This window comes from Lycorma delicatula, chromosome 1, assembly GCF_047948215.1.
Source record: "Lycorma delicatula isolate Av1 chromosome 1, ASM4794821v1, whole genome shotgun sequence".
Classification (NCBI taxonomy): Eukaryota; Metazoa; Arthropoda; class Insecta; order Hemiptera; family Fulgoridae; genus Lycorma; species Lycorma delicatula.
This window is the reverse complement of record NC_134455.1, coordinates 151,807,270-151,822,719: the sequence shown is the minus strand read 5'-3', so window position 1 is coordinate 151,822,719 and position 15,450 is coordinate 151,807,270. Positions and strand designations below refer to the sequence as shown.

Genomic DNA, 15,450 nt, shown 5'->3' with positions numbered 1-15,450 from the left:
GTAGAGTCTAATAGCTTTGTTTTGTGAACCTCTTTCAACATTTTTGTCAGCCACTGAGAGCAGAGTTTGAGATTGCCTAGGTTTTGTGTTATGATTTCATGAAAAACAATTTGTTAAACTTTAGGGAATTCAATATAATTATCATGGCAAAATTATAAACTGTAGATTTTCCTTAATTTTTTCATCCATTCGCATAACCAGATTGTTATTCATGATGGAAAAGCACCCACTCCTTTGTCATATACATTACTGCATCCCTCACTGAACTGCTGCATCCACTTTCTAACCATTCCACCACACGTAGCTTTTTCACATAAACTTCACAAATTTTCTAATGAATATCAGCTGGTTTGACATTTCTCACATTTAAAAATCAGATAACTGCCCTAATTTCACAATCAGAAGATTCTCAATTGATTTGAACATTTTAAATGATGTTTAGTCAACTGTAAACAAATGTTGCTCTACTTGTAATAACATCTGTCAAAAGTCATTGAATGAGAGAATGTGGCAAGGATACTCAAAGCTTTCATCACAATGGTGGTGGTAAAAGGAAACTGTATTTTCCTTTCTAGATATTCCTTGCAGTTTTTTCTAAAACTTATTTAGTAAAAGTAGGGAAAAGGTTTCTATATAATTTCATCTTTTTAGGTTAGTAAATTTTATTTACAATTTTAGGATGAAAATTAAGGCTATCAGAAATATTTAAAAACATACCAAAGTTTTCTTAAAAATGGCCTTCTAAAGGTTAAATGTTCATGTAAAACTTTTAAAGTGAAGTTTTATTCGTGAACAGTTCATTTAGGTGTTTCATGTCTCTTTTGGTAGTTTGTTGATTCTTCTTGGTTGCTAGCTAGATGTAACATAACTGATGATGCATTGTAGGATCTTGACTTGACTTCTGACACTGGTTAGATTAAGTAGCTATTATTTTTTATTGGTGACAATTGAAAATTTTTAATTATTTTCTTAAACTAAACATGTGATTTGATTAAATTTTCAAAAATACGTGGTTGAGTATATTAATTTTTTTTCTTTGAAAAGAGAAAAGATTCTGATTATTTAGAGAATTTAAATGAATACAGAAACTAAAAACTGAATTATTCCTTACATTTAATAAAAATACTTTTAACTGACTGCAGTGAGTTAGAAAACAAAGGTTGTGAAAATGTAAAAAAAGGATCTACAAGTAGTATAGAGATTAATGAGAACATAATCAAGTTATTTTCACGATAACTGCCTCAATCTTGTACTTCTGCCAAGCTACTAGATACTAGCAGAAATTTAATATAACCGATTCAATCATTTACTTAACTGAAATTCTCATCTATTTAAAAATCAAATCAGTCTTTTCTTTCTTTAATGATATGTAGAATGAGTCATAAGTATGGAAACCCCTCAACAACGTTAAAACTGTTCCAGATAGAGTACTGTAACTTTCAGGATAAGGTATCTGACAGCTATTTTACCTTTTGATGAGATATAGAATTTTAATTTTTGGGAAGTGGCCCAGGGATTGTATCTCAATTATTTAAATGTAATACTTATTTTAAAAGTCTCTTTAATACAAAAAAAGTTTGGATTTTGAAAAAAATTACATTGATCATTTAAGGAACTGTTAACACAAATAAATACATTTGACATTGTACCTTTTGAAATAGTGTTACGATTCTTAAATGTTGCATTGAACACAAACTTGTTTATAATTCACAAACTTCATTATATGACCTAACTCTTATCACCAAAGCCCCTAATTATTAAAGAGTGACTCTCTCCTGTTAACTAAGTGACGTGTTGATAGCAGTGTTAATAGGTAGCACAGAATAAACTAATTCAGTAAAAACAATTACAAAATAGGTAAAAAGATGTACATAACAAAAGTGGCTGACAAGTGCGATAAAGGTAGACAAAATCAATTAGCCAACTAGTCACAATAAATTCTTATAAGAAACTAACAGTGTGAAATGAAACACTCTAAATGGAATATTATACAACAATGAAAAGATTAATTTTTGGAACAGTGGCAAGAGACCATCAGTGATCAGCTGATCAGCCATTATTCGGAGAAAATATTTTAGTTATTTACTCATTAAATTGGAACAAAAACAATTTTTTGTGTTAAAAAATAAATCTATTAAAATTTAACTTTTAAATTAAGTTTTAATTTAATTGAATTTAATTTCTTTTTATTTAATTTTTTTATTTGAACTTATTAAATTTAGTCATTTTCAAAATTCAGACTTTGTCTCGCCACCATTTTGGTTATAAACACCATACCAACTTTTTATTTATACCATTTTTCTTGTTTTAAAGAGACCTATAAAATAATGCTCACACAAAGGGTGTTACCATTTAAAATATTTCAGTTACAACTCCTGGGCCACCCGGAGAAGCAGGGTGATAGGAAATTCTATTTCTCGTCAAAAGGTAAAGTAGTTGACTGATACCTTATCCTGAAAGTTACAGTATCCCATCTGGAACAGTTTAAAAGTTGTTTAGGGGTTTCCATAATTTCGACTTGCTCTGTATAGTTTCAGTGTGCTGCGTTTCCAGTGTGCAGCCAACATATTAAACTGTTAATAGAAATACAACATATTTAAAATTTTCATACTTAAAAATAATTAAATCATGTAATGAATGATCTTTATATTATCAACCAAATTCTCCTACTTGGAACCACATAGCTTTTATTTTTTTATCCTGAATAAATGTTATTTAAAAAAAATTATGTTGTATTCTTTGTAGAATAAAAACATCATTGAAACTTTTGGAAGCTATGATGTAAAGATAAATTTTAACAAGTTAATTTATTCAGATTAACTGTTAGATGGTCATTTGTTTAACAGCATATAAATATTTAGTTGCCCACATATTTAGGGCAACTCAACATTTAATGCTGCTTAATGATGTAACTTAATTAATTAGCTAAAAGTATATGGTAGCAACTACCTTGTGAAATAATTATGTAGCTATTGCTTTGTTAATTATGAATAATCTTTGAGCACAACTATCACATTTTTCTTACTGGTATTTTTTAATGTAGTATTTTTTATAATAGTGGTAATAGTAGGTAATAGGTAGCAGCTAATAGTGTTAATAAGTAGTATAGTATTGTGTATTATTTTTTATAATGCCTAGGAAAAGTGTGATTGTAAAGTTTGTTATTCAGAGTTTTTCCTGTTCTCTAATATTTTCAGAGAGGGATAGCATGTATAAATAAAAAAAAATATTAAATCCTTCATTATTAAGCATGCACTTGTGTCTGAAATAAAGTGCATTTATTGTGACTACAGTTTTTGTAGAATGCCAGCTTGCCGTAACAATTTTCTTAATATGAATAATAAATTTAACTTATTATTTATCAGTCATTAAGTTTTTCTGGAACTTTATTTTATGATACTTTTTTAAGATTTTCTATTAAATTATTTTAAAATAAAGATTAAAAATAGGATTATACTGCACTATCTGCCTCTGTCTTTTTTGTATTTATGATGCATGCAAAGTATCTGAGGTACAAGTGATACTTGACTCTGTACAAAAGAGCATACTGTATTTTTTTTAAAAAGGTGCTAGAGTTGCTTTCTAAAGGAGTAAAGTATAAAAATTTGATAAACAGGGTAAAGGTATTGCTTGTAAACCTGCATGTAATCTACATTTTGGAGAGCTCATGGCATGCTGATGTGTAACAGTATATTTGGCTCAATGATGAGTTAGCTCAATGAGAACCACGTAGTTTCACACAAACCATAGTAACCACACCATGAAGTTTTTGGGGATACTTATGGTACATTTTAGAATGATTAGTTCTTAAATGTCAACTTAGTGACAACTTTATGTATGTAACACCTAATGTAGATTTAGTTGTAGTAGATTTCTGGTCTCCAGAATGATGGAGCTGAACTCATTTCAGATATCCAGCATTACTAATAACCCATATTTTCCTAATTGTAGATAATAAAAAGTTAATTCATTTAGAAACGAATTTTGTTTTGTGTAGGAAAACAGTTTATTAAAATACAGTTAAAAAACATGGTACGCTTAAAAGCAGTGGTAAGTAAGACTATTCTAAATAACTGTTAAAAAATAATTATTTGTTTTTTCAAAAAAAAGATAACTTTGCTTTTGAATTTTTGTTTTCTCTCCATTTTCTTGTGATTAAGTGATATCAACTGCTTTATTAATAGTTTATTAGAGAACAGTAATTTATCACTTTCTTCAATGAACTACAATGAAGCTGAGATGAGAATAAATATGAAAGAGAGAAAGTTAAAATGCATAATATAAAAGCATGGCTGAAGTGCAATATGCATGTTGTTTAAGAATAAAGAAAAAATATCTTACGTCGATTGAATGCCTTCTTAAGTCACCCTGTCATCATCTGGAACTTTTTCATTCTTTTTCAATTGCAACTTCATCAATCTCTGTTTCTGTTTGTAATACATCAACTACAACTAATCAGTTAACTACATTTCAGTTCATCATTACAGTTATGACTATTGCTGTACTTTATATTTATTGTTGTTACACCCAGAGAATTTCTCTTACCCAACTATAATACTGGAATTTTCTTTAGAATCAACAGCATCTTCAGTTGAAATTTCAACAAACAAACTGTTCCATGATTTTTTTAGTCACAATAATTATCTTCTCCTAAGTTTGTATACAATAATAAATAATTTTTTTGTATACCTACCAGCATTAAAGATTATAGGACTATTTTCTTTGTGACTGTCACTAAAATAACCCATAAAATAATGTCTTGAAAAGCAGGAAAAAATTTTGATTTTTAAGTATCCCCATTTTCTAAATTGTTTGGATTTATTGGTGCATTATCAACAAAAATTGCTTTTCTAGACATTTTACGTATCAAAAGCCTTGTAACACTGGGTTCAGATCTTTTTCACTGGGTTCAGAATCATTTCTGATAAATTTGATGATGTCTACATGCTTGCTTAATTATGTAATATACTGGTAATGCATTTTCTGCAATTATTTTTTAATTCTCGAGGACTTTTTCATTTATCAATTCATTAATGGGAAATAACATTTTCTTGAAGCATTATTACATCCTAACCCCTAACACTTAAATGCTCTTGCCGAGGTGGAAAGCGCCGACGTAAATATGTTTTGGCAATTTTTATTGACATAGAGGCAGCATTTCCTTCCTTGTGTTGGAGTTCTGTCCTCTATGAGTTGGAATGCCGCAATGTTCCCGTAGCCCTGCAGGTAGTGGCATGTGACTACTTGTCTGATCGCGTGGCTCTGTTTAAGGATGCGCACCTAGTTGTAGAAAAGTCTATCACCAGGGGAAGCCCACAGGGGCTTCGACCACCAGGGGTCTGTTCTTGGACCCTTCCTGTGGAATCTGGTATTCAGGAACAGATTTTTGGGACTGACATTTCTGGAAGGGGTCACAGACCAAGCTTTCACTGATGACTGACTCCTGTTAGTTCATGGTAACTCACGACCGTACCTGGAAGACTGAGCATAGGCGGCCTTGTCAACCGCAGAGGGCTGGATGGACATTCATAATTTAAAGATTTCTGTGCCCAAGATGAAGTTTCTACTTCTTAAGGGTGCAGACAAATTACTACTTCTCAACAAGTGTTTTGCTTGTTGAGAAGTAGCTGCTTAGCAACCACATTAGGCAAGTAGCAGCGGATGCCATCTCTGTGATGCACAAGCTTAGGAGGGTTGCTTGAAAGGATACGAGCTGTTGGGCCGTCATTTGTACATGGTGTACCGAGGTGTCTTTGAAAGTATGACCTCTTATGCGGCATCCGTTTAGGCACATAGGTTGGGAAGAAATTGAGCACTTATTCAAAGCACTTGATACCATGCTTATTCTGCTCTCGCTTTTAGGTTAGCTCTAGGAGCAGTTAGGACACTGGTCACTAAATGTTTTTGAGGCTCAGTAGTCATTTGTGGCACAGATATTTGGTCTTATGCTTTAGGGCGACCAAATGGGGTGGTGGTGGGAGAAATGTCAAGCAAACCAATACATCCTAACACTGTTATTCTATTCTCACTTGTTTATGACATAGGACTGATTTTTCACTGTTTGTTACTAGAAATTTCTTGTCTAACATTTAAAAAATTTGTCACTGTTTCATCTGCATTAAAAATACTCCTCTCTTGATAATCGTTTACAATTTCTTTAAATTTGGCTTTGAGAAGGTTCAGTTTCATTTTTGTTAGTTGACATCTTCTCTCCACAAATATTTAGCTGTTGAAATCGATGTCTGGTTTTCCACCTATCTATCTACCCTGAATTGACTGTAACATTTTTATATTCATCAATGTTTCTACAAGAAGTTGGGCATTTACCTGAATACGATTGCCAGAAGTTCTTTTACCCTACTACTTAATACTGTGTAGTATTAATTTTTAATACTACACAGTTTTTTTTAATATTTAATCCAATCAAAAACAAATAAAATATAATAATCTGTGGCAAAATTTTACAAATATTCACTATTATTGGCTCTTCCTAAAGCAACATTTTTTAAATTTGCTAAAACAATGCATATACATCAACACATGTTGCTAAATACAGTATCACTCTATTCCAGGTACTGAAAATAAAATAATTCATTAACAATGCATTCGCTACAAAGAAATAAACAGCAACATCAGGTAACACAACTCAACTACTGTTAGATATGAACTGTTTTAAAATGGTATGGTATTTGTTACCTATATAAGTAGATGTATGACTCATCGATTTAAATAACCTGCAAATGACAAGAAACAGAATTAAAGCTATTGCACTGTGTATTAAAATTAGTCACATGATTTTGTAGTGATACAGCAAGACATGTGCTGTAACCTACAGTGCAGTGTAATAGAATACCCTATTGACTTAGGCCTTTCTATTTTATGAAACAATATTGTTATTTTTTATTTATAGTAGATATATTTTGTTATAATTTGTTTCACTTTCTTGTAAATTTATGTATTTTAAAATCATTTTCTTCAATGTTGAAAACATTTTAATTACTTTTTTGTTGTTTTGGGTAACCTTCATTCAGATAACCTGACTTCAGATATACAGGAATCTTCTCTATAATGAAGCTTACACAGTTTGAAACTTACTTATTGATAATTTATGGAATATTTTACTTAATATCTTTGGTTATGGAAAATTGGAAATATGAAAATTTTATTAATTAAAGGATTTCTTTTTAAAATTAAGTAGAAATGTAGGGAGAAGTGCAGTAACTATTAGAAAAAAAATATTTTGAATGCCTGAAGAGACAATTTGTTGAAATTACACAGACAAATAAAATATCAAGTTTAAAAAAGAACTTAAGTGAACTCCAGGAAAATCGTTAGAATTAGCATTATTATTAAAAATTGTACTTGGGGTTTTGAAGAAGATAATAAACTGAATTTTTTTATAGTCTTGTAATTTCCTTATGCTTAGAATATTTTTGAATGAAATATTCTGGATATTCAAGATTCTGGAAAGAAATAAACTTAAAAAAAAGAAAAACCTCAAAGAACTAGAAAATAATGCTTCTCAACTGTCTTTTTATTCTTTTAAGTGATTTTGATATGCTCAAGTGGTACCAAATTAAAAATAATTACAACTTATTAATTCTTAATTTGATCAACTTCAAAGACTTGAAATTTAAAGAATAGAAGGTATCCATGTTTAACTTTTAGAGTGGATTTTTAAAGGTCTTGTAATAAGAAAATTTTATTTTTATTTAAAATATAAATAGGTCTGTTAAATTGGAACCATTGCCTGTTTGAAAAAATATGTTTGCATCAACTGCATTCAAGAAATATGTATCTTGATAAAATGAAAAAAGATTACAAAGAAATGATGTAAAGAGATTATACTTATGTGAGACAAGGCTGTCAGTGTAGGAAATATGTACTATATTTTACATGAAATTTATTACCATATTTTCTGTAATTTTCACATTAAAAAAACTTTGAGTATTTAAATATCAGGTTGAAGCATAAAAATATTATGATATAACAGTACAATATTACGAAAACAATTAAATTTTTTATTCAAAAACTTTTTCACTAAAGTTATGAGAAAAACACTTAAAATTATATTAAAATTCATATCAGCAGAACTTCCTCTGCAAAATAAAAAAAAGAGTAATTCAAATCAGTTTATTTGGTAAAAAGTAAAAATCAAACATAAAAGGTAAAAAAATTGACTTATGACTTGAACTGAGAACCTTCTCTATTTTTATAATCTGTGTAAGTAAAATTTAGTAAGAATAAAATGTCAGAAGTTGATATTACATTTAATAAATTAGTTCTAGCAGATTATTGAGGTTAGATATTATCTAATGTAATTTCCATTTTTATTATAACATACTATTTAAATTTAATGTTAGTAGTTGCTAGTATTTGAATGATCTATTGATTAATGTGATGCTTTTACATTTATTTGTTTCAGGTCGCTTTTTGACAAGGTGTTCATTGTTTTGTTTGTTATGGGTTGCTACAAACTACATGTATGTACATTCATTGCGTATTTTGTTAGCTACAGATGTTATGGCGTTATTTGCCACAAACGTTTCTTGTGTGTATCTGTTGTCTTGGGTCATTCTTCATGAACAATTTGTTGGTGTTAGGGTAAGTTATTTTACAATTTATTACTGTAGTTGTCCATGTGATGTCTTAATAATATATATAATAAGATAAATAAATAAAATTTATTATTTATGTTGTAAGATAAAATAAATAAATAAAATTTGAGACTGTTCTGTGATTGTGCTTTTGCTGGCAAGTAAATTATCTGCAAGTAAATTACCTATGTAATTCATGTAATAAAGATTAATGACTTAACATTCTTTTGGATCAAATATTTACTTACAGTGCAATACTTCAATAAAAAACATAATTTTATAGACATCTTAAAAATGTATCAGTGAAGTTGATTATTAAACAGAGGTTGGAAATTTACACTGTGACAAATTGTAAAGAATCTTCAGTAAATAAGTATGTACAAATACAATTTAACATTTTTACCTGTCTAATTTTTTTAGGTAGATTTTTATAGTTTACATTTCCAAAAAAAAAAACTGTTAAGAAATCATGAGTTTTCCCCATTCCTTACCAGTAATTATTAAACTAAGGATGATAAAAATAAAAGTTAAAACGTTACTTTATTGATTATTTTGAGAAATAACACAAGTCTGCAAAATTTGGGTTGTGGAATTTTTTTTAACTTTTGTTAGTTCCTAGGAATTTTATAGTGCTAAATCTGAAAATAACCTTAATTTTTTTCCATCATGCATGATTTTTCACAATTTGTAAAAAATTGAAAAATTGCAAAAATGTGAGACATAAATTGGTTTTTTTTTATAATAAGTTAATATAATATATTAACTTTTTTTGACTTTTACTATTTATTCTTAAAGCTAAACAGTTGAGTGATCTAAAGAGGAGGGTGGTGGAGGTTTGGGTTGAAGATGACAATATGGTGGGAGAGGTTATGAGTCCAAGATGTAACATGTTTATTGGTAGCTAACTGTGCCACTTATGCACCGTAGAACTACTATCAGTGCTGTTTCAACCATCAGCGTGTGTAAATCGAGTTTTTTCTGTCCTCTGTGATCAAATGTGTTTTAAAGTTGTGTCACAACCCTTTCCTTCAGATTCTTGTTACATCCATCACTTTTTAACATATTATCTACTGGAAGTAATGAACAAGGGCCTTCAAATTTGAAACAACCCTAAAACATTTTCTGGAATTGTTTAACTGAATGTTGGATATAAGCTGGTGATATATTTTCATCTGATGATTTTCTAATGTAAGGAACTTAATTTGCCCCTGAACTTAATAATCTGACCCGTCAGAAAACATAACTTTTTTCCAGTCTTCTTTGGTTCAATTAGCATGTGTTTTGGCCCACAAGAGTATTTTTGTGTTGAAAATTGCTGGTGTTAAAACCTGTTTTTTAGCTGTTGACAAGCTTTCCTTTCAGCTGCAAGAAGTCAGCATTTAACAGTTGTCATTGTAAATTTGTTTCACTGGCTGCTAATTCTCGATTTAAGTCCATAGCATAACTTTGAATCAAGTTTAATTTTTCTCACTAATAACTAATCCTGTATTGGAGTATTTTTTCTTTTATGGTTGCGTTTGTCTTTCCTGACAAACGCAGTCATAGTTTCTTTAAATTGTTTTAAAACATCATTTACTTTCCGTAGTCCAACACCATACACAGAAGCTATTTGTGATTTGGTTGTACTGGTATGCTCAGAAATAGAAACAATCTTCAATGACTTTCTTGGAATTATGTCCATTATAATATCTTAAGAAACAGGAAAAAATACAAAAATATGATTTTGTAATAAAAAATGAAATAACTCTCACAAAACACTATTTATAACATGGAAATTGCTATATAAAAAATACCTAGGAGTGTACTTAGACAGAAGCCTAAAATTCGGCCAACATATAAACATGGTATGTCAAAAGGTTGCCCCAACAACCAAAGCCCTAAGAGCATTATTTAATAATCGCGGTGCACCAAAATTGGCAGTTAGGCGGCTCATTACATCAGCACTGATGTCAACTATACTATATGCAGCCCCAGTCTGGGAAAGTGCTATGAACGTAAAACATAACAAAAGCAAAATGAGAAGTGGCCTTAATCCGAGTAGTTCTAGGCTACAGAACTATATCTTACGACGCATTATGTGTACTAGCTGAGATTCCTCCTATAGAGCTTCAAATAAAAGGCAGAAGAATGAGGGCGGAAGGCATGACAAAATCTGAGGTGGAAAACATGATTATTAACAGTTGGCAAACCGTTTGGTCCGCTTCTCAAGTGGGACAGTGGACACGAAGGCTAATCCCTGATCTGAAGGAGTGGACAAACAAAGTAAAAGGTGGATTAAATTTCCATATGACCCAACTCTTAACAGGACACAGGTCGTTTGGCAAGTATCTCTTTAGAATAGGGGAAAGGCAGACATCACAATGTTCAAATTGCCACGAGGAGGACAACGCGGAACACACTATTTTCAACTGTCGAAAATGGGAGGGTTTCAGATATGAAATCAGGAGTAATAATCTCACACTGGATAACCTTGTCAAATGGTTATTACAAGATAGCAGGAACTGGGACTGGTTCTCTAATTTTGCGAGCTCGATCCTCAGAATCAAGGAGGAAGAAGAAGAGAGGCATCGTGGGGGACAGGCGTGACGATAGGGCAGGGAGGGCAGTCCCATCCTGGAGGGCCGGCATGCTTAGGTATGTCGGTACCAGAGAAGGGGTGGGAACTCCTGGGGAGTCTAACAGGGGTCAAGTAAAGACTGAGTCCCAGTCGGTGGTGCCGGTTCCTGGGGGCGCTTTGGCGGTTGCTGGGGCTGGTGCTATCGGTTTGAGGCAGGCATGAGAAGACCGAGACCCGGTCCTCCGTGGGCGGGGGGAGACGGCATAGCCGGGTCTTCCTTGCGCGTGGAGGATTAGAGACAGGCAATATGAATAGATCCGGAACCGGGGGGGCTGACCTACCGTGCTGGACGAACTGCCGGTGGGTGGGAAGGCCCTCTTAGAGTCACAAGGACATGTCCCTGGGCCGCATATACTTTAGTGGATGTCCGGCCCAGGGATGTATGGGAAAAAAAATATATATATACATATATATATGTCACTGACTAAGTCATACTCTGTAAGAAAAAAGTACATGGTACTTTAAGTTAAATTTAGAAAATGGAATGATTTTTATTTTGGTATTTCATTTATCAAATTCCGGTAAAGAGATATCAGATGTGTAATATAAAATTTTAATATTGTACAGTTTTTCTAGATAGGGAATAGTGTAATTTTTCACAAGTTTAACTTAATATAACAAACATTAAATCTTTATATCTAGAAGATGCATTTTATAATGAGAAAATATTTTTCAATTATTATGTTAAATAATTTTTTTCTCAAATTTCTTAAAGAATGATTTAGGTTTTTAAGAAAATTCTGTAAATGATTAAATTGTTTGTTTTACTCAAAAGTGTGTTATATTTTATAATTTTGGGTAATTTTTTTTGTGAACCACGTTTTTAAATCTTGAATGAGGCTCTCCTCCTAAGTAATGGATAAAAATTGGTGTGTTCGTATGTTTGTATGTGCAGTGCCACAACTGTACTGCTGGTTATAAGTGATCCGATGTGAGTCACAAGTCATTTCTGAGAATGACATAGCTATTCTCAATAATAAAGGTTCCCGTAAAAGGTTTACTAAGGAAGCAAGGGTGAAGTGGTTTCTCATTGTAGCTACTTTAATTAAAAATATAGAAACCTTAGACCTGGTAATTCGGTTTATTAAATGCAGAGTATTATTTGTTATTTTTAAGTATCAATATAACAATTTTTATACTAGGTATATAAAACTTGCCCTTTCTGTTTAATAAAATTATATTTTCAATCTCTGATTTTAATTTTAATTAAATTATAGAATTCTTTATTCGTCAAATTTAATATTAAAGAAAAAGGTTTTGATCCACATCAATAATTAATACCATCACAATTAAAAAAACTTTTTCATTACTTTAAATTTACCATTTCCTGCATGAATAAACATGAGAAGGGGTTTATAATATGAGAAGTTGATCAAATTTCATCGATTATGAGAGTTGTTCAATTGCAATATAAATTGTGTTACAATGTTAAAAATGTTTGCTCATTAAGATGAAAAGTTTTTGGAACTGTCTGTTCCAATCATTCTTATAGTTGTGATGCATAAAGCATTTGAGATACAAGAGATACCATTGTCTTGTACTTCATTACAAATAGTTGATTTCTCTAAGAGTAATGGTGTTCTTTATTTGCTCAATTTCTTTAGTGAACAGAATGATCACTTGTAGAGTTGAATAATTATTGCCATACATTTTAACTGCTTAGCTAATGAATTATACAGAATTGCTGGTTGCCTAAGTAATGAAGAAAGCAAATTATTTATAGGTTATACTGTAATTTATTTAAATTGAAAATATGTTTTATGTTTTAATATTTTAGAGTCTGCGCACCATATAAGGTATTACTTGCAAAGATTTGACTCATTATTTAAAATTTTAGATAGGTTAACTTTTAGGATCCTAATAAAGACAAGACATGCTATTTGTTTGATGAATTGTTTAAGACTAAAGAAATAAAGAAAAATATGTTTGTTAATAATGAGAAAAAGAATAATAAGAAATTATAGGTTCATAAGACTTTACAAAATAAAGAAGAAATCATTATTTGATTTCATATCTGAATAAGCTCTTTGATTTTGTTATTATGCTTATATGCAACATTATATTTGACTCAGTAAAAAAGGCATCAGGAAACCCTTCATTGATTCTCTGATTCTAGAGATCTAGCATAAGATGTTTGTTATTCCTTAGAATTACTAGCCACCAAGGTTGCCAACAACCATAATGGTTATGGTACTTATTATAAGTGTACATGAATATAATATATATTAAATTTTTTTATTGATATTATTACATTGTATGATGTTACAGATAGTTGCAGTAATTCTCTGTGATACTGGTGTTGCTTTGTTGGCTTACATGGATGGTATCACTGGCAGTCCAACTCTGAGTGCTGTTGTACTTGCTGGTGCAGCAGCTGCTGGATCAGCTGTTTATAAAGTAATTATTAATGCTCGTACTATTATCTACATTATTCTTTTTTTTTATTTTCAATTTTTTTTGCTGTATAGATTCAGCAGCATGGGTGCATGCTAAATGAGATTACAACTTTCTCGAGCTACTTCAGTGACAGAACTGTTGTCCTTTGTGATGGTGACTTGGAAATAGGAAAGACTCTGTCAAAAGGTTGTCGGCAGGGCAGTGTTTTAGGTCCACTCGTCTGGATCGTTGAGTTCGACTCTCTCACATGGATGCGGATGCCCAGTGGCTGCCACATCTTGGCTTATGCCGACAATTGGTTGCTACTGGTCGAGGGCAACTTATGTGCTGAGGTAGAGCTCAGAGCGATGCAGGCATGTAAGGTTCTCAGGTTGTGGAGTCGTCAGCATAAGGTGGTTTTCAGTGCGGAGAAAACCACTATGATGCTTCTCAAAGGTCATCTAGCCGTGACCTGTCAACCGCGGGTGGTGATGGATGGCCTTCTGATTAGGTATGTTACCGTTCAGAAGTATCTGGGTGTTATCCTTAATGAGAGGTTTCAATTCAAGGAGTACCACCAGTTTGTTGCAAAGAAGGCCTTCAATGCCCATCAATGCCTTCTTTGGTGTCTGTAGAGGTCATCCATCCTGATTGGGGGGTTGAATTATTGTACCATGCGTATTCTTTACAAAGGTGTCTCTGAGACCATAATGTTGTACGCTACATGCATCTGGGATCATCGTTTGCAGATCCAATGTTATAGGGACATTCTTTTGTGAGCCCAGCGTCTTCTATTGTTAGCTGTTGTCTGTGGCTACAGAACTGTCTGAAGAGAGGCAGTCTCTGTGATTGTTGGCATTAAACCCTCTTAACATTCTAGCTACGGAATGTAGCAAGCGGTACATTTCTAAGAAGGAAGGCCTTCTTACTTCTGGGCATATGTGAGAAATTGAAGACCAAGGTTTTGACTCTTGGCAAGCTGGGTGGATCCTTATATTAGTTACAATAAAAGCAATTTTTTCTTAACAAAATTTAGCTCACACTGATTTGATTTTGTTTTTAATGTTACAGGTATTGTTTAAAAAAGTTATTGGTGATGCAAGTTATGGTCAGGTTGCATTATTTTTTTCACTTATAGGCCTGTTGAATGCTACATTGTTATGGCCATTGTGCTTGACACTTTACTTCACTGGTGTAGAAGTATTATACTGGGATAGATTACCATGGCCAGCGCTGCTATCTGCTAGTATACTTTCTTTAGGTCAGTGATTATATTTTGTTTTTGTAATATGAACTATTGTAAATGATGATAATAATGATGTGCGCGTGTGTGTATGTGTATGCCTATGTTAATACAATTTTGTGTATCATGGAGATACACAAAACTGTATTCATTGAAAGCTAATGATTTTGATATTATTACAGACAAATTTCATTATTATTAGCAGACACTAAAATTAGGATTTTTTAAGATGATTTTTATCTTATTGCTATATGAAGGGCTAAGTGTCCATGATTAATTGTGTCATTCTTTTCTGGTAATCAAAATGAATTAAATCCATTTTATTAGAGCATTTTACTAAATACAAAGCAGAAAGATCACTTACCTTCATTTAACATATATATATATATATATCACATTGTGAATTTAACATATTTCTACATATCATGAACATCAAACATTCTATAGTGTGTTCTATAGTATTCTATAGTGTGTTCAAAAGGTAGCTATACACCGGTCATGCACTAATAACAACATCAACTTACTGTACAGTAATTGTTGGAAATGGTCATTATAAACAACCAAACATATCTGTGCGTGCTTCTTCTTGTTCTCAAAGACTCTCACAAGTTGTTCAT

At 31.7% G+C, this 15,450-nt stretch overlaps 1 protein-coding gene across 1 annotated transcript in view; it reads left to right on the top strand.

The window, feature by feature from the left end:
- Positions 1–15,450, top strand: part of LOC142324252 (solute carrier family 35 member F3) — a 101,125-nt gene that overhangs the window by 22,955 nt on the left and 62,720 nt on the right. The window contains exons 6-8 of the mRNA XM_075365116.1: positions 8,426–8,604; positions 13,483–13,611; positions 14,662–14,851. Of these exons, the coding sequence (XP_075221231.1) occupies positions 8,426–8,604; positions 13,483–13,611; positions 14,662–14,851 (498 nt within the window). The remainder of the gene's footprint in view (positions 1–8,425; positions 8,605–13,482; positions 13,612–14,661; positions 14,852–15,450) is intronic.